This window comes from Anas platyrhynchos, chromosome 2 (assembly GCF_047663525.1).
Source record: "Anas platyrhynchos isolate ZD024472 breed Pekin duck chromosome 2, IASCAAS_PekinDuck_T2T, whole genome shotgun sequence".
NCBI classification, from domain to species: Eukaryota; Metazoa; Chordata; class Aves; order Anseriformes; family Anatidae; genus Anas; species Anas platyrhynchos.
In genome coordinates, this window is record NC_092588.1 from 142,180,870 (window position 1) to 142,208,035 (window position 27,166).

Here is a 27,166-nt window from a genome sequence, read left to right on the forward strand (position 1 = left end):
CTTCATCCACTGTGGGTTCCTCATCCTCTTTCCAGGCCATTACTGCCAATGAGCTGGCATATGATGATGGTGCACTCCGTACAAACTTCCGCCACATGGGTCGTGTACACTTGACTTCATCTGGATCTTTGGATGTTTGTGTCTGGTCTGGATCCTCATAAATCACTTCCCGTACGGCTAATTCCCTCAGGTACTGGATTCCCTTCTCCATAGTGGTCCACTTGCCTGGTACACATAAAATATCTTCCTTGAAGGGATACCTTTCCCTCACAGCTGAGAGGAGACGCCTCCAGAGGCTGGTGGGTCGTGCTCCATCTGCAATTGCTTTGTCAATGCCGGCGTCTCGAGCAAGGGATCCCAACCGTCTGGCTTCCCTGCCGTCTAATTCCACACAATTGGCTCCAGAGTCCCAGCACCGGAGCAGCCAGGTGACAAGCTGCTCACCTATACAGCGACCAAAATCTTTTCGCACATCTCGTAGCTCGCGCTCGTTTAGGCTTCGCGTAGTTACTGTTGCTCTTTCGGCATCCTCATCTTCCTCCTCCTGAATCCTTGATGGCCCAGCGTCGTCATCATCTTCGTCATCTCTATACTTAGTTTTGGCAGAAGCCTTACCTGGATTGGCAGAAGACTCTCTGCGTTCTAAACGACTTGAATTTCTGTACCATATTTTCACCTTCTCTACAGGGGCAGCTTGCACTGCTACTGCTCGTTTCTCTGACTTTGTTACAGGGTCTGCCACAGGGATTGGAATACCCTCTGCAGGGTCAACTTGCACTGCTACAGCTCGTTTCTCTGACACGGCCACAGGAGCTGGAGCGGCTGCAGGAGCTGGAGCAGTTGCAGGAACCGGAGCTGTAGCGGCTACAGGAGCTGGAGCTGGAGCTGGAGCAGTTGCAGGAGCTGGGACTGGAGCAGCAGTAGGAGCTGGAGCTGGAGCGGCTGCAGGAGCTGGAGCTGGAGCTGGAGCAGTTGCAGGAGCTGGGACTGGAGCAGCAGTAGGAGCTGGAGCTGGAGCGGCTACAGGAGCTGGAACTGGAGCGGCTGCAGGAGCTGGGACTGGAGCGGCTGCAGGAGCTGGAGCTGGGGCGGCTGCAGGAACCGGATCTGGAGCGGCTGCAGGAGCTGGGACTGGAGCGGCTGCAGGAGCTGGGACTGGAGCGGCTGCAGGAGCTGGAACTGGAGCGGCTGCAGGAGCTGGAGCTGGGGCGGCTGCAGGAGCTGGAGCTGGGGCGGCTGCAGGAACCGGATCTGGAGCGGCTGCAGGAGCTGGGACTGGAGCGGCTGCCGAGTCCACCGTAGGGGTCACAGTGGCCGTTGGATCTGTCACAGGGCTTGGAGTGGCCGCAGGGTCTGTCACTAAGTTGATAGCAGTATCAATGGCAGCTCGATAGGCATGAGCCAGGCCCCAGCACGTTACAATGATTTGTGTTACTTTAGAACTGCCAGAATCATGACACCTTTTTTTCAAGCATTCTGCCAGTTTTTGAGGATTTTGCCATTGTTCAGGGGTGAATTTCCAACACACTGGGGGTGCCAACTGCTCTAGATGCCTGCCCATATCCGCCCATACTCCCTGCCACCCACAACTATCCTGCCCCCGGGCAGATCTCCAGAAGAGCTTCCCAAGTAGTTGTTTAACTTTAAGCAGAACCTGAAGTGCATTCATGAGGCAGAACAACAAGACTATGGTACTCTGAGTATTCCAGAAATATTCAATATCTTGGAGAGCTATTGTGACAAGCTCAGGGGATAAGAGGGTGGTGAAGGAGGAAGGCAGAGTGACCCAGGAGGATACAGGGGTGGTGAAGGAGAAAGGGAGAGTAAGCAAGTAAGGAAAAATATCCTCCCCTTTCCCCTCCACAGATTGACTCCTTAATGGAAAAAAACAATAGGTATAATTGCTAATAGTTTCCAAGATACAGTTTCCAAAGTACAGAGTCGACGATGTTACTGAATACAAATAACAAGTTAGAGTCATGACCACATATTTCATCGTCTCATAAGCCATTGCTACAACACACAGCACCATAATGATCTGAAACCAGGGCCCGGAGAGGATAAACAACACGACAGAGAGTAAATACGGAAAATAATGTACTATAATACTCAATTTGGAAAACAGGCGCAGCAAAGTTGAGATTAAAGCAATCAGCATTATGACAAGTGACTATTAAGCAGGTCTAATCCTTACACCAATTTTAGTTTAACACACTCTGGTCAGATCTGCCGTTATCTCAACCTTTCGGGCCCCACGTTGGGCGCCAAAAAGGCTGTTGTGGTTTAACCCGGCCGGCAGCTAAACACCACGCAGCCGTTCGCTCACCCTCCCCCCTCCCTCTCCGGGACGGGGGAGAGAAATGGAAAGTGAAGCCCGTGAGTTGAGATAAAGACAGTTTAATAAGACAGGAAAATAATAATAACAAAATAATAATAAAAATAATAACAATAATAATACAATGATGATAATAGGAAAGTAATAATAGTATGTACAAACAAGTGATGCACAATGCAATTGCTCACCACTCGCTGACCGATGCCCAGCCTAACCCCGAGCAGTCCGGCCCCCTCCCCCCCAGCTAGCCACCCCTATATATTGTTTAGCATGACGTCAGATGGTATGGAATACCCCTTTGGCTAGTTTGGGTCACCTGTCCTGGGTCTGTCCCCTCCCAGCTCTTACTGCACCCCCAGCCTGCCCGTTGGCAGGACAGAGCAAAAGGCTGAGATGTCCTTGGCTTAGTATAAGCACTGCTCTGCAACAATTAAAGCATCGGGGTGTTATCAGCACTCTTCTCATCCTAAGCCAAAACACAGCATTCCACCAGCTACTAGGAAGAAAATTAATTCTGTGCTAACTGAAACCAGGACAGGTACGCTGCACAAGGTTACTGGAATAAACACTATTCCCTATGGCTCAAATCACCAAGTAGGTTATATTTTCTTGTTAAATACATTCAGCAAACATAATGGCTACATCCCAGGGCTGCACCTTTGGACTACAAGTGAGCCTTGGGGTTACAGCAGTGTTAGCATAGATACACAAATGGCTGCTATCTAGTTTTTTAAGGTCAAAACCTGAAGGGGTGGGAATATGATCATGATGGGGACAGATTTATTTTTTTTTACCAGATGAATAATGGTGCTCATCTTTGTAAGTATTAAATGACAGTTCAAGTACGAAATCTCTGGAAGATAATTTTCTATATTTAAAATGAAATTCACTGGGAACAAGGAGCTCCTGTGCAGCTGAGAGCTTATTCAGCTACACAAAGCCATGAGTCAGGCAGGGTTTTCACCCGGGATTCCTCCTGCTGTAGGATGCTACAGCACTGTTTTCACTGAGTACTTGGGCAGTCTTTGCAGGAAAAAGGGAGCTCTTCTAGTGCTGGGGGAGCACAGCAGCATTGAGAGGCCAGTCTTTTCCTCAGAGGACAGAGTGGCCAGCCGTGGAGCACTGAGGAGTGGGACTGGAGAAAAGCAGGGCAGTGAAGTGCTTGTGCTGTTTGGCCATTCTTTGGGCACCAAGCATCCAGGGCACAGAAGATCTGTGCTGGGAGCTGGTTAGATCCATTGGCAGAGCATGAGATGAGGGAAGTTGAAGAAGTGGAGCAAAGCCATTTCCCTATAACATCCTCTCCTAAATAACAATCAGCCTTTGCCACCAGACTCTCAGATATGGGAGTATCAGTGTCAGCCAGAGACTGAAACTGAGACTCTTGGTGGGGTGGGCAGGACTTAGGCATGAGAGATCAAACATTGTCATCTCCTGCTGGGTGCAACTAGAAAGTTCTCCATCCCTTGCAGTTCCTAGTAATCCCCCTATGTTTTTCTAGATCGCTAAAAGCTTGTGCCCATCAACCATAATTTCCAAATCTTGGCATGGGTGAACATTCTGTGAACAAACAATTCCTAAAAATTACTAACCAGAACATTAGAGAATAGTGTTTTTCCTACGTGCATTTCCCAAATTCAATTTACTTTTTTTTTTGGTACAATTAGCACAACAAAAAGGAATGCACATAAATGTTGTAAGCAGTAATAGCTGTTAATTTATTGTTGTCATGTCCTGGAATTCCAGTTATTACCTCCGCATTTTTTTTGATTACTGCCAATCTCCCCAACAAAACCCAGACAATTACTGGTTCTACTGTCTGGTTGTTTCGTGTGTGTGTGTGTTTTGTTCCTTTGTTGTTGTTGTTGTTTCCTGCTTATTTCTTAGACTACCTTTTTACTTCCTGTCCCCATAAGATGTGGAGCAATGCTGAATCAAACAAGTAACATTTCACTTAGGTGGCCTGCAGACAGGTTTATCTATTTCTCCAGGTGGCCTAACAAACAGAGACCTTTCATCACTTAGATGCTTATCGCACTATTTCTGCAGTCTTTGGTATAAGATCTGTTGTAAGTCATATGTTAATTTACATTAGCATCCATGGATGTTGATTCCTCTAGATTGTTGTCTTCCAAGTTTATCATTGTACGTCAGGATGTGCAGATACATTTCAATGTAAAGAGCTGGTGATACTGACTCATCTTTATTCAAGCATTTCTTGCCTGTACTTGAACGTTTCAAATGTGCACTGCTATCTACAGTTTCTGTGGTTTGTGGTGGTGTTCAGGATACGCATACATTAAATAGGCAGCCACACCGTTCACACACCTTGACTGACCCTTTGCAGTGTAACTTGTTCATTCTCTTGGAGAGTGAGCTTAACTTTTGTTAAACTTCCCACCATCACTTGATCAAATGTGATGGTCTGCTTCAGCTTTGGGCAGCAGAGAGATTTAACTTCCTGGGCATGGATTACAACATGACACACGCTCACTGTTAAGTTCAAAAACATTCCTACAGGAGGATTTTAAGCAAAAATAAACAATAAGGTATTTTACTATGGAGAGATCAGGCTTCAAAAGAAACATTTTCTTTGTTATGGTCTATAGAAGCAACATAATTGGCCTATTTAATAAGTGAATGATTTTACTCCTTTCTGCTTCATTGCTTAACGCAGAAAGGTATAGGCCATCTACAAAACAAGCACATCAAACTCACCATTTATCAGGACTGAGTATTTAATTTGCCTTCCACCTTTAACTCTACCAAGTAAGTGATTTCTGGAACTATCAGCAGTAAATAAAAAGTAAATCTTACTTTGTGCAGTGAGTTATCCAATACAACAAACAACTACCACATCAGCTGTATTTCAGTAGCAATGAACAGAGACATCTAAGTGTAGAGGGAAATCACAAGTTTACTTTCTGGTGAAACAAAGAAAGGTAAATCCAGCAAGCTACTTTTAACATGCTGTGTAATTTAAAGGAAAAACTCAGAATTGCATTTTCAGTCCTCTATGTAATTCTAAGAAATAAAAACAAGATGCCCAGGCATAGAATACTGGCTGCCCCAGCAGGATACTTCTGTCCCCTCGGTTCTTTTGCATAGCTCATTCATATATAACATGCATGAGCCCAGATAATTAGCTATTTTTTCCTAAAACCCTTATCATTATCAAAATAATTTTATAAAATGTAAGATGAGTCTTCTTTGCAGAGCACATATGCAAGAAGTGTATAACTAATTTCAGATGGAATAATTGTTATCTAGAATATGAGAATGCTTTCATATGTTTGACAGTGATGAATTAAATAATGTAACAGCATACATCATTATAGATTCTTGGGGAACAATAAAAATCTTTAGGTATTATGAGAGTCTTTTCCTTGAGAATTTCTTAGAGCTTCCAATTTGATTTCATTTTATTTTTCTAGCAGTCAGGATCTTTGATACAATTTTTGTAAATGCCCTACATACAAGAGTTTAGGTATTTCTCTTAAATTACGCTGAACTTTATGTGCTTGGTTTTCTGGTTTTGTTTTTGGTTCTGTTTGTTTGTTTTAAGGTATTGTTTCCAGTTTAGGCTCCCATTGTGTTTAAAAATACAACAGGGAAAGTTTGCCTCTACTCAGTCACAAATGGAAACTCAGATAACTCCAGGTGGTCCATTTGAAATGCAGCAGGGTACCAACAGCCCACATAGAGCACAGTCAGGCCTTCCATACCTACTCAAATGAAAGAATGTAATTTATATTTAATACAGGTTAGTGAAACGAATGTATTGCATCTAAATATCATTGTTTAGCATGAATTATCTGTACCCTGACTTAGAAAAACACCATCGTTCTCTTAAGTGCAAAATTTTAAAAGGTACTTGTTCATTCATTACATGAGAAACAGTCTGCATTCTAGATAAGGAACTAAAACAATAAATGTAATCATTATCCAACTACATTTTAAATTAACATTATTCATTCTGGCTCCTCTGTATATCCATGACCTTTACAAGCCTCTATTTATCACACATTAAAAAAAAACTTACACAGCTAATTTTGCAGGAGTCAACACTGATGTATTACTGACCGTTTCTCATTTTAAATGATCATGCTACCTCTATAATTAAAAAGATGTCTGATGTATATGGGAGAGGTTTTATTTTTATAGTGTGAAAGAGTTTCTGGTGGCCATGAGAGAACGAAGTACATTCTTCCCTCTAAGACCCAATCATATGTAATTAGCACACCTGGGTTATGGAGTCAAAGTCATTTCATGTGAAAGAGGAGTAGATGAGCAGAATGCATTTCAGTAATTTATTGAACCTAGATCTTTATTCCACCCTCACACTATCATCATTGATGAGTGCAGAGATGTTTCTTTGATGGACTCTTACATAGCCCACAAGTCAGTGTCAAACCTAGAGCCTGGACATTACCAGAAGGCAGCAGTTCCATTTTGTTTGAAAATCTTGGTTTCGTTTCCATTAGAATGAATACATTCCTTGTATGTTTGTGGAAAGTTTTTGTTGAAGTAGAGACCATGAGTTGACTACATCTAAACCAGAGAATCTAAACTGGATTGCTCTGGATGTTATGGGCATGATCATGCTCTGTTGCCCAACGGTATGTCATTTGGCTTGAAAAAGAACAGCCTCATCAGGGGAGAATCTACATCATAATAATATAGAGAAGCAACCTTTGAATCAGGTAGAGAAGAGAACTAATGCTGGTCCCCACATTTGACACCTTAATGGGTGACTCATTATGTGAGTCCATGTGGGTAGTCAGGAATCAAGTAAATAAACCCATTCTCCTTTCCAGTCTGGATATGGGAATGCCCAAAACTGTTGCTTTCTTGAGTGACTGCAAGCAGTAAATTGGCTAAATGGATTTTTTTGCTCTCCAGTGAAATTCTCTTTGTGTAAAAGCCTCCCATTTCATGAAGAAATAAGCCTTACTTTTTTCTTCTTTTCCGTAGTTGCAGCCAAAGTTGAAGACTCTCGCCCAAAACAGAGACCCCCAAGGAGGCCACGGAAGCCCAAAACATTAAACAATCCAGATGACTCCACCTACTACACTCTAATACATGTGAGTTTAGCAAGTTTTTGTGGGCTAAAACTGCTAGATAATTCCCACCTAAACATACTCTCTAATTGCCTGATTCCTGTATTCCTTTCTGATACAGCATAAAAGCTGTGCCTTTCTGAAAGGAAGCAAGCCATAAACACCCAATTTCAAACTAGATTTGAAATTATTAAAATTCAGAGTTACCCAGCTTGGGACCCTACATCAGGCCAATTTTTACTTTTGTACCCAACCATATGTACATTCATTATATGCATAAGCAGCATTTGCACTTTCAGTACCTAGAGGAAATGCCTACTCTCTGTAGTTTCTTTGTAAGTCATGGGAGAAAAACAGGTTCATTTGGAGAACTATTTTGAGTGTCTAAATTAGTGCTCAATCTTGCAGAGAGAGCAAATATTAAAATAGGCTGTATTAGTATGCACACTGTGACTTCCTTTACAAATGTGTCAGATTGTGATTATGAAGGAATTGGCAAATACAAACAGCTCAGGAGACTAATGGATTTGAGTGCCTCTATATATAGCCTTTGGTCCAAGTTCAGATACCAAGGTCTGCTTTCCTTTCTTGACTTCAGTGCCCTTAAATATATAGAAAAAAAAGGAAAAAGAAAAGGAAAAAAGAGAGAGAGAGAGAGAAAGAGCAAGAAAGTAAGCATAATGAGAGAAAATGTAAAAGCAGCTCAAAAAGCAGTTCCAACAAAAAAAGCAATTAATGTCATTTGCTCGAGGTGCCTGTATCTTAGTGACCTATTTTAGCAGCCGGTGAGAGCCCAGCTAATAAACTAACCGTAGCAATTGCTTCTCCTTTCAACAGAAGGTGTCACAAGGGCCTTTAGGGAGAGTTGTGTCTGGCATACCAAAAAAGACAAATACCGCTGTATTTTATTATGAGGGCTTTGAAATAACACAGCTTGGGAACAATGATATTCTGAAAAGAAATGAAATCCTTAAAAATACATTGGCACTTAAGAATGAGATTTGTTTTGTGAAAACAAGATTGGTAAGATAAAGGACTGAAGTGAAAGGCATGACACTGAATTCTGTATTGGGAAATGTCTGAGGAGATGTGTAATTCCAAGGCAAATGCATATTTAGAAAGTTGAGACTATGCAGGCAGGAACACCGTATTTTATGAACACAAATTTGTTACATGGCCATCTCCATAGCAGAAAACAGACATCACATCAGTACAGACAAAAACTGCAATGATATTGGGGATTTTTTAAACAAATTTTTAACAGCAGTTTTGCAAGGTATTAAATATTATTAACTTTGATTTTAGTTGTATTTTTCATGAGGGTGCGAAAAAGAGAAGCCTGTCTTCCTGATATGAAATTCACTGGTAGGGGAGAGTCAGAATAAATTTATACTACACTGAAACTTATAAAATGGACCTATCAGTTCTGTTCTTGAACATTGGACAAGTCATTGACCTCTGACTTAGAATACCAGAGAGTCATTTTTTCCCAGCTTTCATGGCTTTTCTGCCTTACAAAAAATCTTGTGATCAGATGCTATTCACACATTATCAAGCCCAGATTACCCAGATTATGGCATGCACTATGAATGCATTAAAAAAAAAAAAATCCTTTGTTTATGGTCCCCTTCTGTAAAAACAGGTATTTCTCTCACACCACATTATAGATGTTGATTAGACACCTTCCATTCTCACTCATCTTTATACACATCAAATGAACTAAAGTGGTACACCGGTGTAAATGAAGCCTGACAATAGGCCTTTGTTCATACAAGCCACTAAAAGCTTATTTGGGTGGTTATTACTTTAAATCAGTCTGTCATTTTGAGATTATATGTCTTGCACATCTGCCTGCAGACAGGTGCGTGTCCACCAGGATTCCTGTTTCTCATGGCCTTACAGTGTTACAATGCATAAATTCTAGTAAGTGTTCACTGGTTTGAGAGAAACATAATCAAGGCCAAAATAATAGCAAATTTAAGACCATCTGCACTTAAAAATACTGCTTACGTCGCGCTTTAGATGCTGCAACAAAATCTTCCTGAGTGTAAGGACAGAAATCTGTTAGAGATAAGAAATTACTCACATTCCTTATCAGTCTCCCTCCTCTGCATTTCTGGATGTCTCATATCCTAAAGACGATTTTTCCACCCAGCATACTTTTTATTAAATGGGCCTTTGTCAATTTTATCCTACTAAAACTTGTGACGCTGGATTGGTATTAATGAGAACAGGATTATGCCTTCTCCCACCGTGTTGCCTGTACACATGGAAATTCTCATGGCGTCAAGGTAAACTTGCTTCAGGGAGATAGTGTCGTGAACATCATTAAAACAGCTACAGATACATGGAAGTTTTACTTTTTATTATTGTTGTTCTAATCGCAATTACTTTAACTTTTTTTTTTCCACAGCATTTCAACACATTCCCAGTGACATGCATAGTCACAGTCTGAAAAGAGATTTTTTCCAGCACACTTGCTCTATGGCTCAACAAATGAAGTTCTCTGTATTTTCATTAAACAAAAAAATATGCAACACTTTCCTACCTAGCATATTGATGAGTCATATCTTTGCATAAAATTTCCTTACAGTATTTTTTAAATAATTTTGTGCTTTTTTTTTTTTTTAGAAATCAATGCAAGATGAAAAACGGAAACCAAGAAAAGAAAGGTAATTTTTTCATTATTTCACTATTGTAATTTTAATTCTCTAGAAATAGTTCCTAGCTGCACTTCAACTAGGAAACTAAAGCATTAAAAAAAGCATGGTGATTTGGTGATTCACAGGAAGGGCATCATATACAAAGTTAAACATGCAATTTTCAGCAACAAAAATCCATTATGGAATTCAGTTGTTCAGTTTTACTGCAGCATGGCCCTTTACCATGGCAACACAAGCACAATAATAAGTTAAGATAAGGTCCACATCAAAGATAGTTCTGACACAGAAAATAATTGAAGGTGCTTAAAATTCCAGTCAAAGTAAATGAGCAACCACTTCTTTTTTTGGTAGCAAAAATACAAAGGCTGTTAATTTTCTCTCCTAAAAATATATGACTGTTTGGAAATAGATTATAAAAATGGAAACAGTAAGGTATAACAGTAATACATTAATAACAGGCAAAGAGTAGATATTGAAATGTCAACCAGAAGCCTTTCTTCAGTGTAACTAACCTGTTTTGATAGATTTCTGTAGAAATAAACGAAGCAATACATATGGAATCATAGAATCATATATTCTGCCTTCCTGTATTTTAGATCCTCACATGTGCTGTAGACTTTGTGCACAGCTTCTGACTTATATCTTAGCTCTGTATTGTTTGTGTTTCTATACATAAGCTTTTTGCTGTTCCCCAGTGACCCTGTGTAATGCTATGTTGGCCTCCTCATAGATGCAAGATACTTGAGCACTGTATGAATGGGCTGTTAGTGCTATCCTTGGCTGAGGTTGCAGAATCAAGCTCCATATCTAAAAACATGTATCTTCAATGAAGCTACATGACATTACACGCCCATAAGATGTGCTCACTGCATCTAGCATCATTAAACCACAGTTTAAATTGTCCTTGATTGTGCCACTACTTCAAGGGCTCACTTAATATCCATGTCGGTTCTAAGTTACAGCTTTTCTGATACCATTTGGGTCTTGAAAACAATCCACATCTACAGTCATCTTGTGTTTAGCAAACAATCATCATCATCATCATCATCTAGTGTTTCTCCCATCTGGCCTCAGTTTGGTTTCACTCATCTTAAATCTAGTTAAAACAGTTCCATGACTGCATCTATTTTCATGTGCTGACTCTGTATTAGTCAAGCACACCAACAGAAATCAAGGAGTTACTTGATTTCTAAAAAAAAGGCAATTGATTACTAAAAAAAAGTATCTTTAGGAAAATTATTGATATCTTCCTAAAGGAAATATCTAAAATAGGCCAGGTGAACTGTACCATAAAAATACCTCTCTACTGAGTATAGTGGCAAAGCCATGCTCTTTCAGTTATATATGTTTGCTTTATGAACATCTAAAAGTATTTCCCATTGCAAAATTCTACATATCTGCATCATACAGCAGCCACATTCCAAAGACAGATTTCTTGTGTTTATATATTTTTTTCCTTAGACCCTCAACACATAAACAACCAAAAATGGTATTTGTTTGTGTTACTTTTAATGTTGAACCTAATGTTGAAAAGTGAGGTTGTTAATTTGGAGTATTTATTTTTTATTGACAGTCTGAGCAAAGTGCTAGACTTAGATGTCTATTACCATGAAATTTCATCTCCTGATTCCACCTCAAAGGACAGCAGCTCTATCACAAAAAAGAAGAGACATCCAGCTGAGCGCAGGATTTCAACTTTAAGAGCTACTGAACGGTAAGTCATACAAAATAATAAAAGGAAAAAATAAAGGTTGTATATACTCACTGAGAAAAAATGCATATGCAAATTAAAAAAAAAATCACACTTTCACATTAGACATAAATCTATTTTTTAATTCATGGAATCTTGCCAAATTAGCATGGAATATGTGGAGCTGAAAACTTGACAAACAGTAGCATGATTTGTCTTCGGCCTGCCAGTTTTGGCTTCCCAAACTCCAGATGAGATGGACAGAGCTCCTGCTGTAAATCTTTGATCTAAAATTGAATACAACTATAGCAGAATCTAGGAGTTGTATTTCTGACTCAGTCCGGCTTTAAGCAGGTTAGATGTGTGCCGAATTTTCTGCCTGCTTTCTGCAGGTAAGACACCTGCTTATCTGCCTCCTCCTGCTCTCCTGGAGCACCATGTGTGTTTACAGCCTGTGGTGGGCACCACCAAGGTGGACAGTCAGGAAAAAACTCTGAAGGGAAGGTCTGCTCTACCTCTTCTCTTCCCACATAGACTTCATAGAGGGTGACCTCTGCTGGGCAAAGGAAATTCGTATTCTTTCATCAATGCACAAGCACACATCGCATATACACACAATTATATATATTTATATATCTCCTTGTGTCTTCGTATATATAAGGAAAACCTGGAAACGACCTAAGTAAAAGACCAAGGAAAACACCAAGTCTAGGATGATTGCTGAGATTTGAACACGTATCAGCAAAAATGTTTGTAGAGCATTTTGTGCCTTTTACTTATTTCACTTTTTGGCATTTTTCGTGTGGCATCTCAATTAGTTTTAGAAAGGTGTTGTGAAGCCATGGAATTAAACCTAATAGTAATATCAGGGAATTACCACACAGTTCACATCTCTTGGAAAATGTTGCGTTTCTGGGGTTGTTAATTACTCCAATCTTTCACCCTTTGTTTAGAAAGCTGCAGAATTGTGTGAGGTCTGGTAAGATGAATGAGAATTTTGCCACTGAGCTCATTGAAAGAAAATTCAGACCTTGTGCTGTATGCTGTCTGATTACATCCTAAATAGCCAAAATGGGAAAAAAAAAAAAAAAAAAAAAAATCTGTGTAACTCTTAAATTTACACTGCTACTTTTGAGGGCGGATTTATCTTTGTCTTAAATTCAATTGATACACATTTCTGCACTTCAGTGTCTCTTGAATGGGGCCACCTGGATGTAAAAACTATGCAGTCAATTAGATCTGGAGAAATGAATCACTGAGTTTTTTTGGCTGTCTACCTTCGACACTGGTGTAGGACCAGCAGTGCGGCACAGTTGTAGTATATGTTTGTGTAGTTATTTCAGACTAATCTCCTTAATAAATAGCTGAGGTTTATTTTTAATCTTACTTCATGGCAACACCTGGTGTTAGGCCACCATTCCAGCCTGTCAGAGTTGGCTTCCCAAGCTGGCTTGCCATCTGAAAAAAAAAAAATAATAATAATAATAAGACAAAATGGACACTTACAATGAGCTCAACAGGCAGGTTAAACACAGGCCAGACAAACCTACACCAGCTGAAAATCTGGTTCAAAGCCAGTAGGCAAAAACTGCTGCAAAGCACCCACGTGTTCTCAGTGTTTTTATGTCCTTTTATTATGTCCCCTTCGCAGAAGAACATGTTGTTCTCCTGTGTTCGTCTGCTCTCCGGATAATGTGTTTGTTCTAAGGTGCCTGCTTGATGCAGCACGGGGAGATGAGGCCTTGCAAAGTCGGTTGATTTTTTTTTTTCTTTTTTTCTTTTTTCCTGTCCTGAGGGTGGAGGTTAAACAGTCGATTAAGAATGTTTGCCAAGGTAAATGTTTTTATTTTAATTTCTGAAACACTTCTGTGCTTAATCCCTAGGTCAAGGGTTGCCGAAAGCTCCCTGGAAGAGAGTAAACCCGAAGATAATCCCTATGACTACAGAAGACTGCTGCGGAAGACCTCGCAGCGCCGGCGCCTTATCCAGCAGTTCTAGCTGCTGCTGCTGCTGTTGCTGCTGCCATTTGGCTTTTATTAGCATAATCTTTTTTATCATTTTATACCATGAGCATCCTATTTTTTTTTAATCTGCGATGTTTCAAGTTTACGTGTGTGTTCATGTGAATACGAATTACTGTAGTTTACAGCCCAACACCGTTGCAAAGGGACACTGTCAGTCATGTACCATATACTTTAAAAAATAATTAAAAAACAGGTTTTTCTTCAGATACTACTGCTACATCTTAAAATTATTAAACATAAGCAGCTTAAATCTAGGTTACTTTTCTCAGTGCATATCACTTTCCTTTGTGTGTTTCATCAGTCTTACCTAATTAAAATAGATCATTTAGTTTACAGTTTCCAAGTTAAGCATTCAAATTTCCATATGCACCTTCAGAAAATCTTAGTTATTGTTTCTAATGAATTGTTTTACAGGAATAAAAAATTACAAGAACACCATAGGGGAATTTCTGTTTATTTTAGGTTTACAATGCCTAAATTTGAGGATGAACTGTAATGTGGTGTCCCTGTAATGAAACAAATGAATTGATTAATTGGATAGCATACTATAGCAGTTTATTTCATTATTGACTTAACTGTAAAGCTAGTAGCCAGTTTTAAAGGTCAATATTGTGTGTATAATTTTTATGTTGGAGACATCTATTTATGGGAAGTATATCCAGCCCTGTCCTCTGCCTCTGTGCTTTGCGACTAAACGATGAACTTCTAAATCGTGTTGCTTTGTTCTGCTTTGCATTAGATTTTTTAGGAATCTTAATCTCTGGGGTGCCAAGAAAGAAATAGAAAGACGCTCTCTGGTTGATTGCTGCCTAAATGTAATGATCATTCTTAATCAGTTCCACTAGAAATTAAATAGAAATAAAAGCAATAGCCACTGCGTTCAAAATTTCCCCCGATTCCTTATTCAAAAGACCTTATTTCACAGAAACCACGCAGATAATTGCTGTGCTTCCTTTCAGGATTCATAATTGCATGTTCCCAGCTGCAAAACAAGAGAAGGCAAATTTCATGAAGCCCGTATAAAGGCCTGATCCTGCTCTCTTGCTTAGCTCTCCTGAATATTACAATTAGCAGCAGCAAGCCACAGAGGTTGGGTTTTTGTTTTCCCCCACCCAGACACTTGGCCTCGCCCCAGGGACAGGTAGCAATTGCTTCCCAGTCTCGAAGAAGCTATGAGGCCACGGCACTGGGTTAAACTTTGCTGCAAAGTAAAATTTGTGATAAATTGTTTAAATTTTGAAATCCATTTTAAAGTTGCTTTCTCATGTATTATTAAAACCGTAAATAAAAAGGCACAAGGCAGTGATGCGGTTGGCTTTGTCTGAATTCCACCCAGAAGTGATGAAATAGGGGACTGGGGAACAACAGGGGGAGGTGGGGAAGACCTCGCAGCGGCCTCTTGCCATGGGAAGCCCAAGTGCCCTTCTCCATCTCCCTAAAGCCGATGCCCTCAGAGATGCCCTCAGCTGTGGCAGCCCCCAGGGTTTGGCTGTGGGCTCTGGGTGATGAGGGCTCGCTGCAGGGCACTATATTGGCCTGGTACAGCCTCCCCTGCCTTCCTCCTGGGATCAGGGCTCAAAATCTGTGGGCTCAACACTTGAAATCTGCGGGAGGAGAAGCAACCACGGTGGGCACGGCTCCTGCAGCCCCCAGGGGAGCGCCGGGTGCCTCCAAAATCGACGCTGGGGAAGCGAGGGGAGCAGGGCTTCTCCTCCTTCCCCCGGTGCAGCCTCCTCAGGGCGCAGGGAGGCCCGGGGAGCCCTCGGGGCTGCCGACAGCCCCGCCAGGAGAGGGGACTCCAGGAGAGAGGAGCAGCGGGGACACCGCCACCCGTAGCCCGGCCCGACGGGGCCCCCGGTGGGGCAGCCCCCTCCCCGCCCCAGCAACGCCCTGCTCGCAGCCCTGCCGATGGGGAGAGGAAAAAGGGGGCAATTTCTCAGCGCTTTCCATCTCATCCCAATAGGGGAAGCTTCCCCCGAAGCTCCGGGGGGGGGTCTCAGAGTCAAATCGGGACGGGTAAATAAAACCTTCCCCTCTTTTGCTCAGCACAGCCCGCTGCGAAGGGGTGGGAGGGGGACACAGCCGCCGTCGGGCTGCTCTCCCCCATGCCGTCGGTGCCAGCCCCGGGGTGGGGGCTCCGCGGTTTCCCCCCTCGCTCCGAGCCGGGGGGCGGCAGCGGGCGGCGCCTGCGGGTCACGATCGCGGCGGCAGCTCCGCGGCGCGGCCCCGGGGGCGCCCACGGGCGCTGCTCCCACCCACGCGTGCCCGGGGCGCCCCCGCCCCTCCGCCGCCCGGCGCAGCCGCACACATTTTGCACGCACATTTCCACGAGCACACACTCAGCTCACCCTCCCCAGGCACACCCGCTCGGACCGCCGGGGCTTGCAGCTCGCCGCTCCGCTTCCCTTCCCTTCCCATCCCCTGCGCCATGGCCAGCCCCGGCTCCGGCTTCTGGCCCTTCGGGGCCGACGAGGGCTCCGCGGCGGCCGAGAGCCCCGGCACAGGTAGGGGGGCACCGGGCGGCCCCGACGGCGGCCACCGGGGCTCCGAGGTAGGGGGTGGCTGGGGGGTCCCGGGGAAGGAGAGGCGGGTGCCGGGCTCGTCGCCCCCCGTCCCCACGGCTGTCGGCCGCGTTTTGTCTTGCAGCGAGAGCCTGGTGCCAAGCGGCGCAGAAGTTGACAGGAGGCCTGGGGAACAAGCTGTGCGGTAAGGGCAGGGCGGCCCCCGGCGGCGGGGGGCTGGGGGCGGCCGCGGGATGCGCCCCCCGAGCCGGGGAATTGGAGGGGGGGGGGGATGACGGGACCGGGGGCTGGGGCCGCGGTGCTGAGCCCGTGTGTGTCCGTGTCGCTGTCAAGCTTTGCTCTACGGGGACGCCGAGAAACCCGTGGAAACCGGCGCCAAGGCAGCCCCCGGGGCAGCGGAGCCGCGGCCGGTCTGCACCTGCGACAAAAAACCCTGCGGCTGCCAGAAAGCCGACGTGAATTACGCCTTCCTGCACTCAACAGGTAACGGAGCTCCCGGGGCGGCGGCGCGGCTCTGAAAAAGACCGAAAAAGTCCCCCAAAAAAAAGGATGCTGCGAGCGGGGAAGTGCCGCGGCCGGGGGGACCCGACGGGGCGAGGAGGCTCCGTGGAGCGCCCAGCCCCGGCCCCGAGCCCCGCCAAACCCGCTAGAAATAAAGAAAAAAAATCCCGAAAAAAATGAAAATTTAAAAAAAAAAAAAAAAAAAAAAAAGCAGCATAAAATAAATTAGCCCCCCGGCGTGCTGGAGCCTGCAGGTCGCTTTTTTATACGGGGCAGCGACAGCAGCGACCTTCCCGTTGGAGAGCCTGGGATGCGATTAAGGGTGGCGGCGAGGAGGGAGAAGCGGGCTCGCACCGGTTGACTTCAGCTGGGGGCATTTATTTTTATCTTTCCCCTTTTCGCTTGTGCTGCAGCCCCCGGGTACCCTCAGCTGCCCCAAGCAGGGCTTTGAGGGCACCGCTCAATCCCGTTGAGCGGTGCCGGGTGCGTGCTGCTGGGCTGCCCGGCATCGCCCCCGAAAAAGGCGTTTGGTTATCAACAAGTTCCCTGGCAAGCCTTATGCTGGGCACTCGCGAGGAAGGTCTTTTATTTTTGCAAGGCAAATGACAGGTTTTCGTGTGCTTCTTGTAACATTTATTTTCCAGTCCTTATTTTTCTTTTTTTCTTTTTTTTTTTTTTTTCCTGATCGTTTTCCCTTTTTTTTCTTGTTTACCTGCTCATAGTCGTAAAAATTGGTCTGAAATATACTGCAGGCAAAAATTGCTGTTTTAGTAGGAAATGAAAATCTAACTAAATCTCTGAAAACGTTCCTTAAAATATGATCTTACCAAATTGCTTACTAAATAAAAATAAAATCCACTTTTATTGAACACAGAGAAAAGATTTCCCAGACATAAACGTGAGAAGCCTGTGCCCAGTATCTGTGTGTAAGGTCATAAAATGAAGTTAACTTTTCCTTTCTCCGTTCCCAGACCTTCTGCCAGCATGCAACGGAGAAATAACAACGATGTCTTTCCTCCAAGACGTTGTGGACATTTTACTTCAGTATGTGGTGAAAAGTTTTGATAGATCGACAAAAGTTATTGATTTCCACTACCCAAACGAGCTGCTCCAAGAATATAACTGGGAACTGGCAGACCAGCCACAAACCTTGGAAGAAATTTTATTGAACTGCAGGACAACCCTGAAGTATGCAATTAAAACAGGTAATAGCCGCCCTCCTTTTCTACCCGGTATGGTCTCATCCAGTGATTAAAGGCGTCGTTTCATTTTATCTTGAAGCATCAGAGATGCGAGCAGCCCCTGTATTTTGCCAGCTGCAGGCAGTTTCTAGCAGGGACGGGGATCGCTTTCCTAAACGATATAAAGCCCTCGCAGCCCCGTGGCGGTGGCAGTCGGTGCAGCCTCACGCACCCTTTCTAATTTAAAATAATTCCTCCGTGTTTTGGGGTTGTCGAGCGTGGCACTCGGCAGCCACCTTCGCAACTTCCCCCCGTCCCTTTTTGTCCATTTTGCTTGGTAGGGGCTGGGACCGGGTCTGCTCCTCTCAGACATGGCGATGCCGAGCACAGGGGTGGCTGGGGCATCCCTGCAGGGAGGGCACAGGGGACCGGGACCACCCCATTTAGCGGCCAAAATCCCCAAATCTCAATAAGCATCCTATAAGTGCGAGCGCCCAGCGGCCATTTGCCACCTCTCTCCCCTTACCTGCGTGAGGACATAAAACCTGGAAAATTTGGCAGAAGCGTCTGCAGGATTTATATTGTGGTGGGTTGTTTTTTTTTTCAGGCTCGAGGAATAAAAATGATCCCCGAATTGTTTCAATAGCCGTTTTTTGTTCATTTTTCACTGGGGGTGAGTTGATTCCTGCCTGGCCAAACTGGGGCAGGGGGCCTGCCCACGCGTGGGGGAGCCCCAGGTCCCCACCCGGGGCCACCTTAAATAAAACGCCAAGGAGCAGACAAAAAGCACAGCGACAATTACAGCGGGACTGGGAAATAACGCGGGGTGCTGAGAGCTCTTAGTGGGAATCTGAATTGCTGAGAAATTGCCTAAAAATCAGTGCGTGCCAATTACCGAGAGAGACAAAAGGCTGCTTTGTGAATCGAGGCTGCGGGGAAAACAAAAACCAGGTTTTGTCACCTTTTGGGAACAGACTGATCCCAGTAACCACTGGGGGGGATCTTTGTAATCCTCCTCGTTTAGGGGCAGCAATATCCAGCTGGGTGCTTTTGATATACGGGTCTGATGCTGTCACAACGGTCTGTAAAATACCAGAATAAATAGTTGGGTAAATGATATCCGCTGGAACACAGTCGATGAGTCCAGTGATCCTTGTGATGTGTCTGGACAGGGCGCAGGAAACGTTTCCCTGAACGCTGTGAAACTCGGGGTCTGTGAATCTGTGAAATCAAAGAATAGGGTTTCTTGAGCAATTTTCGTTAACCTGCTTTGTGAAAGCCTGTTTGATATAACAGAGCTATTTTCTGCATCCAAAAAAGACCCTTCAAAATAGCGTTATCGGTTCCCTTGCCTAAATATGCGAGGCTTTCCCTTCTTTGCATTTTTTGTTGTTGTTGTTTTGATGCAAATTGCACTTTCCAGGCTAGAGGAGCGGTGCTGGGGTGGCAGGGCTGGGAGGCACGAAATGTGCCATATTTCCACCCAACCCCGTTTATTCAGAGTAAAACACTTGAAATGCCCTCAGAGAGGTGAGGTTTCTGGAAAAGAAATCGCATCGCCTCGATTAGCCTTGGGGCCACAGCCAGCACCCCACAGCCCAGCACTGATGGCCGGTGGGGATGTGAGGGGTCGGAGGGCCAGGTGCCTGGCCGAGGGGCTGCAGGAGGAAGGCATCCGCACCTCTCTGCCTTCCCCTGCCGTGTCTGTCCATCAGGGATGTGGTGGAAGCGGGTTTGTGAGGGCAGTGTGTGGTGTGGTGTGGTGTGAGCGTGGCCCTGGCCTGTCACAGCCCTGGCCCGTCACCTCACGATTTATCCAGGGGTGCGTGTGAAGGCACTGCATGTGATAAACCTCTCGGTGTGGAGCACAGCTCTCCCACCGCCCCCATGTCCTGTGTGTCTGTCATGGTCACCGCTTTGTTCCTGATGGCCAGGACAAACGAAGCGCCTTTCAGGCAGGAGGCACCCAAGCTCTGATTTCTGAGCCCCTCTCACAAGCTCGTCTTGCCCGGAGCCTGCCTGTCAAGCGAAGCCGCAATTTTCCGCAGCTCGCTCACGTACTGGGGTGCCACAGGGATGGAAATCCCCGGCGGCTGGGACTGGGGTCAGGCTGGCGGAGTGGGTTTGTGGTCGTGGCATGCTGAGGGTGCGTTGCAGAAGAGCGGGGCACTGAGGGAAGGTGTCTGTGCAAGCAGCAGCTCCTTCTCTGGAGATGTCACTGCAGGGAGGGGATGTTACTACAGGGAGTTGTTACTACAGGGAGAGCGCTGCACCCCCCTCCATGCTCCAGGGCAAGGCTGTCGCATCCCGCCCCTGTAGCCAGCCCCTTTCGTCCCCAAAGCGTGAGGTGGGCTGCGAGGTTTCCATGAAGAAACAGGCAATGACAGCGAGGTTGTCCCCTGGGGCTGGGTGCTGACAGAGAGCTGCTGAGATGCCGCCGTGGCTGGAGATAGGAATTCTCTCATTCCTCAGCTTTTCAGGGTGGATTTATTTTGTAAACAATTTTTTTTCTGGCCTCTTCGAGTCTTCTAAAAATTCACCAAAGGCTTTCAGCTCATAATTCCTTGCTGATTTCTGGCAGAAGTTGGGAGCTAGCTAGGAGCTTGGCTGATGTCGAACCAGAGATACAAATACTGAAATCTCAAAAATAAATAAATAAATAGATAAAACAGAACATCACCGGGGAAGTGCAGAGCCCCTGGTGCAGGACGGCTATGGCTGTGTGTGGCTTTGGTGGCAGTAGCAGGGCACACTCGTGTCCCAGCGCCACCCACCCGAGGGGAGAGCAGGGGCCAGATCCTGCTCTTGCTGCTGGGTCTCTCAGAGGGCTTCGCCCACGTGCCCTGGGCGGCACTGGTGGGGAAGGAGGCAGCTCAGGGCAAAATGCAGCCAAACAGGCCAGAGAGAGCACCGGGTTTGTCACAGACGAAGGATGCAGGGACTGGATTTGGTGCCCACCCCCCTCCAGCCCCTCATCCCTGTGCTCTGCCCCCAGAGCCCAGCCAGTGCCTTTGTGCACAGGGAGCTGGGAACCGGGAGTGATTCCCTGTGCTGCTCCATGAGCCGCGTGTCTGTGCCTGATAAGGGGCCACCGGAGACCAGAGATAAGTTTTCCCTCGGTTCTGGGTCTGCGTTTCCTCAATCATCTTGCTCTATCTTTTGTTTTCTGTGGCGGCAATAACAGAGCCTCGTCTGCAGGTCAGGACAGGTGTTTTAGAGGCAGAGGAGGCTTTCCTTCACGTCAGACAGCATTTAGATAATTGTTAACCTTCCTTAATTTGTACTGGTAATTGTGCCACTTAACAGCAGCTTGCAGGGAACAACTAGAAAAAAGACGAAAAAAAAGGGGGGGAGTTTTAATGGTTTCTGTTCCTTGTTTTAATGTCTCCAGACACATTTTTAAGAAAAATCTCTGACGGGATTTTGGAAAAATATCAGGAGCCAATTAGATTAACCACATAAATGGACAATCAGCCCATTGAGGATATTCTTGTGCATCCTCCTGATGTGGCAGCGATGCTGGTTTTGTTTAAAATCACAATTGCAAGCAGCCAGGCTGTTGTAATTGCAGCTTGGCAGGGAAGAAATGACAAGTACCGCCACCTTCCCTGCCATCTTCCTGCAATCATCAGCCTTTGAGTCATGTGCAGAGCAGTCACCAAAATGTTCCATTTTCTCATTTTGCCCCATCTATTATAATCATTAGCCATTCATCACTGATGTTATATGTACTGGCAAGCTCCTCAGATGGTGTCTCGTGCGTGCCTTTCAAACCTAGCCAGGCACAAACCCATTCGGTGACAACATGTGACACACGACCAGGAGTGAGCCGCTGTTTTTGTGAGGCACCATCATGCTCATTTTCAAGGCACATTGAAAGAATAATGGGGGATGCCGGAATGCATTATTCTGTGCTCAGTGAAATTATTCAGATTTACTTCATTTGGAATGAGAAAGAAGAGAAATCCTGCCTTTTCCAAAAAATATATATATATTTTTGCTGTTTGCTTTATTTCATACCTTGAAAGCACTTCCTTCTGTATAGAAATCCTTAGGTAAATACACTGCTCAGCACTGAATAGTTCCAGTCAGTCATCAGCCTTTTGATAACGTTTTCCATTTTATGCAGGGCATCCTAGATATTTTAATCAACTTTCAACTGGATTGGACATGGTTGGGTTGGCAGCAGACTGGCTGACATCAGCAGCAAACACTAATATGTAAGTAGCAGAATTTTTTCATGATATTAAATAACATTTTACAGTTACACTGTACAGTATTAGCTGGTGTAGCTGAATGGAAACAGGAATACTTTAATGTTAAGTGTGCTAGAAAAACTATTGTCTGCTTTTTAAATGATTGCCCTACTTATTTACATGAAGATTTCAACATTGTTCTGTAGACTGTCTTCTATGAAATTCCATCATAGAAATATGATGTCGGCTTTGCTAACCGCCCAAAATGTACAGAAAAATTATTCTAGTGTTTTGCATGCATAAATATGTGAAATGGAAGGTGTGCTAAGAGAACAGTTGCATTTATATGGGGGGGGGGGTAGGTATAATTCATAGAGCAATTAGAGCCATTGCTTTCTGTAAAAAGGAGGTGCAGAATTTAAAACGTTTTTGGTATTTTTTGCACTGAGAGGCTAGGAAGTATTTTTGTGCACTTGCTTTACGAACAGCTTTATGAACTGTCTTGTCATCATGAACAGGACTGTTAATGTGCATGCATCTAGATATGCAAATAGGTTTTGGCAAGGCGAAGGTCTGGTTCTGGCCAGCAGCTCTTGAATTCAGGGCAAAGCCTTGAGCCTGGAGGAGGTGGGCATAATTTGTTTCACTGAACTGGGTGAAAACAGAGTGTCCAGTGCTCTTGGCATTTCTCCTTTTAGATATCTGACATGAAATCAGAAGAAGATTATCAGAAGTGTAGTAAAACAGAACTCTACAGTGCAAGAACAGTGCAAGATAGAGTGTATTGTGGCTATAATGTAATGTAATATTGGTAACAGATGTGTTAGTGTTGTAGCTCAAAGCATTAAATATGGACATTACTACATTTCAGGTTCACCTATGAAATTGCTCCAGTGTTTGTACTTTTGGAATATGTCACACTAAGGAAAATGAGAGAGATGGTTGGCTGGCCAGGGGGCTGTGGCGATGGGATATTTTCACCTGGTACATGATATTTCAAGCTTTCTTTATTTTTCAGACTATGCTATATGACATCCCCTGTAGTTGGAGATCAAACATAATTAAATATGCATGTTCAAGAGGACACTTGCTAATAACCACCAGTGGCCTCTTTGAGATAAAGTATTGCATGTTTATGAATTTTAGAGATGTGATTATGAGAGTCTGTCTGAGCAAATTGCACTGCATTATAAGCAGCTGTAATGGCACATGGGAAACGTAATCAGAAGAGACATTGCCTTGCAGTTCTGCTTTGCCCCCACTTTCCATGGATTACATGAAACAGAAGGAATATTGTATTAATAACGGAGCAAAGAAACACAACAATGCTCTCCATCACTGCAGGGGGAATTGGAGTGAGGAGGGAAAAATGTAGCATGCCTTTAAGCAAATTGAGTGGATGGGTAGGATCCCACCCATGTTACAGTTTGCATTTAGCTTTCCACATGTGAGCTGGCCTTTGGGGCTCAGTGGGGGTACCTAGGTAGCTCGTTACCCTGAGTTCTTGAAGGCTCAGAAACCTGGTTCCTTCAGGGCACATCAATAAGGCAAAAAATTAGTGTAATTAACTGTGGAGAAATAATTTACTCTTAATACATACTACATTGTTAATTTTTTTTAATCATTCCACTTATTCTTGATTTTTACTTTGTCACCTCCTATCTCACTCTGGAACTTTGTTGCTAAAAATTTTGGCCTATCTATCTCCCCAGATTGAAAAAAAAATAAAAATATATTACATTAGGCAGAGCATCTTGGCATGTCAAAAGAGAACAGACTGATAGTTCGTGGGGAAGGAGGTCTTCTGGAAAAAAAATGTTCATTGACCTATTAGAGAGGAAAAGAGCATTTGGACTGTCAAGCCAAAGGAAAGACCTTACAGATAACAGCCTAGGATGTATGAGCCTCTAAGTGCATGAAGGCTGAAATTCATGCTGTGTGGAAGATCAAACAAGACTCATTTGCTGCTGACCTCTGACATCTGAATGCACATGAAGGAGGTGGTGCAGGAATTTTGGGTTGGTCCTTTCCACAGAGGTGGAGAAAAAGGATAGGAGAGTTTACATTATTTCTCATTGAGTCCTTATGTAAAAAACAGTAAGAGCAAAAGCTCTGACAGCTTTTACTGTAGTGCTTAGAGGTCCTGACCAGAGCCATGATCTGGAGATCATGATCCATCACACGGGACAGATCTAAACATGTATCATGAGCCCAATTCCTAAGACAATGTTTTTTGAAATGTAACACTGATTGGTCACTATCCTGACCTGACAAAGTACATCTGGTATTCAGGTCCTCCGTTTTCAGGTTTCAGCCAGGATAGCCCTGCCAGGCTGCCAAGGGACCTAGTGAGGGAGAGGAGAGCAATAGCAGTGCTGCTCAGCAGGATGGGATGGGCAGAGGCTGGGCACAAATCTGCCCCAATCTGGTACGCTGTGCTTGAGATAGCATCAGTCAGGAAACGTATCTGCCTCGGGAGGAGAGAGATCCAGGTCTGACGTCTGCAGAGCTAGGATGCTACCTGGCATGACGGATAATGGAGCTGACTTCATTCAGCAGAAATGCCGATGCTCTCAGGAGCAATGTAGCAGTAGGAAGAGAAACAAACACAGGGGGGAAGGGGGGATGTGTCTTCTGTGTTTCTGAGCTTGTTCTCTGAGCTAAAAGTAAAGGCTAATAAATTCATGTCTCTAATTCTTCTTCTCTTCTATCTGACTAAGCAGCGGGTATCCCCAGTTCGCAGCCGGGCAAGCCAAAATAGGTCCTGAGGCAGCCAGAGCTGGGGCAGGCAGTTTTTGGGACACCAGCAACACCAGGACAGGCTTTCTAGCAGGCACATGTATATGTAATGTCTGGTTTGTGGAAAGTTCATGTTTCTAATTCACTCTTTAAAAGGAGCAATACCCAGGGTGCAAGTTCTGCTTTCTTAGACAATAATCAAAATCACTTTATGCTGTCTCCTCTTTTCAAACCATCACAGCTTCCAGTGAAGACAGAGAAAAGGTTCTTGCTCTCTGCATTCTCTGCAATGAAATGTACAGTATCGATACGTGCAAAACATAAAGGCCTGATTATGATCTCCAAATTTTGTTGGTGTGTTTTGTTGCCTGCAATTAACGGTGGGTGTAAACACAGCTGCAGAATTAAAGGCAGAATGTGGGCTCATTAATAAGTTTAAGGTAAAATGGCTAGGTAATAAATAGTAGGAAAACCTGGAAAACTAACATTTCAGTCTTGATTCTTTTGACACCGAGCCAGTGACTTTGGACAAGATAGGCCAAATTTCTTCAACCTGGATGCCTTAGATCACTCACCTAAATCATCAACAGTAGCTGCTGCATGACATCTGCATGTTTTAGGGACAGGAACCTGACCATTTCCTCTAAATCTCTCCATTTCTCATTTTGTCATGTGTCAAAAGAGGTGTAGAAGTATTCTCATACCTCTTAAGGTATTTGAGAGAGGAGGAAAAAGCAGCCCCCTGGTCTGTGCTGAGCCCCATACCAGCAGTGCCATTTCTCTGTTCACCTGAATTCACACCAAGGCCTGTGTGGTCAGGGAAAGCCCAGAGCAGGGGTGGCCTCACTGCAAAAGCATAACTAGGACACTGGGTAGAAGTGAAGGGCAATGCACAATTTCTGTGAGCTCTGGAAAACGATATGTATACTTCCAGCAGGATAAATACAAATCATGCATGAGTCAAAGCTATGTTAAATTTACCAGCACATGTAGTTTGCTGGTATAACATGTTGTAATGTCACTGCTTTCAGCAGAGATATCTTGATGTGATTAGGGGTGGATTTTATTTTTTCTCTCTTTGGCTGTCCAAGCATTGGGTATCTACCCTGGGCCCATTACAGCAGCTCCCCTCTATTCAAGGGAGAGGGGTGGATGCATCTGCAGTGCACAGCATCCCAGCTACTGCTGACAGCTACCTTAGGATGAGCTGAGCCATCCTCTGGAATTGTCTTCCTCATGCTCTTCACTCTATTTTTAGATGGATGAAAGTTAGGTTGCAGTCAGACCTGTTCACTTAAAAGCCTGAAACCATAATCAGTATACACTTTCTCTTTGTATAAATATATGTGCATAAGCATCAATATAGAACCGATCTGTATATATATGCACTATATATACAGGATAAAACTGATGGGTTTTATATATACATGTATGCTTGTGTGTGTGGCTGTGTGTGTTCATATGTAAAAGTACCCAGACTCTGCCTCAGGTTCTGCATTATATTCCCATAGTGCTCATGCAGTATCAATGTGTAGTCAAATGCTGCTTGACTGTAGGCACTGAGGCTCAGTAAAAATCTTAGAAAGGAAGAATGAAAAGCATGCTTTTAATGGATGCATCGATAATTTAAATACAGAAACAAAATACTGTAGACCTGTCAGCTGATGCTTGTAATGGGTATTTTAAGTCAATGTACCTCAGGGATTTTAAAGACAGAGTTAGGGAAATGTGAGTTTTTTCCCCTCGCTCCCATCAGGACAAATGAAAACAAAAATATATTTTGGAATGACACTTTTTCCTTTCTCTTCCTTCTCCCCCTTCAGTTATCCAGAAAGCAGTATTCATTGGGACACACTGTGTGGGTTTCTTCAGAACCAGGGCATGAAATATCACCTTGCTTTGGGAAGGGAGAGCATAGGTTAGGTCGCTCTTGGAAGCCTCTTACGAAGTTGCCTTGTGGTGGCATCTGTGGAAAGGAATGGGGTTATTGTGTAGGTGGCATATAAAAAGATAAGATTGGGGACTAAAGGAAAAATGATGGGAAAAAAAAATAGGATAAAAGGAAACTCCAGTCACTTTTTTTGCAGTAGTGCTTTATGCATAAACTGTTACCCAGGTGTAGTAGATCTGTTATTGTACAACCCAGCTGTGAGGGACCTCAGGATGAAGAAACCACATTTCTGTTCTTGGGCAGAAACATTAACATTAGAATTAGGAAAACTGTAGCAAGACTTATCATTTGTACTGGAATGGTA

The 27,166-nt window shown here is 44.1% G+C and overlaps 2 protein-coding genes across 2 annotated transcripts in view; both read left to right on the forward strand.

Moving 5' to 3' along the window:
* Positions 1 to 14,661, forward strand: part of MYO3A (myosin IIIA) — a 119,213-nt gene extending 104,552 nt beyond the window's left edge. Inside the window, exons 32-35 of the mRNA XM_072033714.1 lie at positions 7,310 to 7,419; positions 10,027 to 10,067; positions 11,632 to 11,772; positions 13,632 to 14,661. Coding sequence (XP_071889815.1) covers positions 7,310 to 7,419; positions 10,027 to 10,067; positions 11,632 to 11,772; positions 13,632 to 13,746 — 407 coding nt within the window. The 3' untranslated portion in view covers positions 13,747 to 14,661. The remainder of the gene's footprint in view (positions 1 to 7,309; positions 7,420 to 10,026; positions 10,068 to 11,631; positions 11,773 to 13,631) is intronic.
* A 1,393-nt stretch (positions 14,662 to 16,054) lies between these two features.
* The window catches only part of GAD2 (glutamate decarboxylase 2), a 37,892-nt gene continuing 26,780 nt past the window's right edge, over positions 16,055 to 27,166 (forward strand). Inside the window, exons 1-6 of the mRNA XM_027450617.3 lie at positions 16,055 to 16,276; positions 16,419 to 16,478; positions 16,628 to 16,777; positions 17,767 to 18,000; positions 22,106 to 22,196; positions 23,044 to 23,156. Coding sequence (XP_027306418.1) covers positions 16,201 to 16,276; positions 16,419 to 16,478; positions 16,628 to 16,777; positions 17,767 to 18,000; positions 22,106 to 22,196; positions 23,044 to 23,156 — 724 coding nt within the window. The 5' untranslated portion in view covers positions 16,055 to 16,200. The remainder of the gene's footprint in view (positions 16,277 to 16,418; positions 16,479 to 16,627; positions 16,778 to 17,766; positions 18,001 to 22,105; positions 22,197 to 23,043; positions 23,157 to 27,166) is intronic.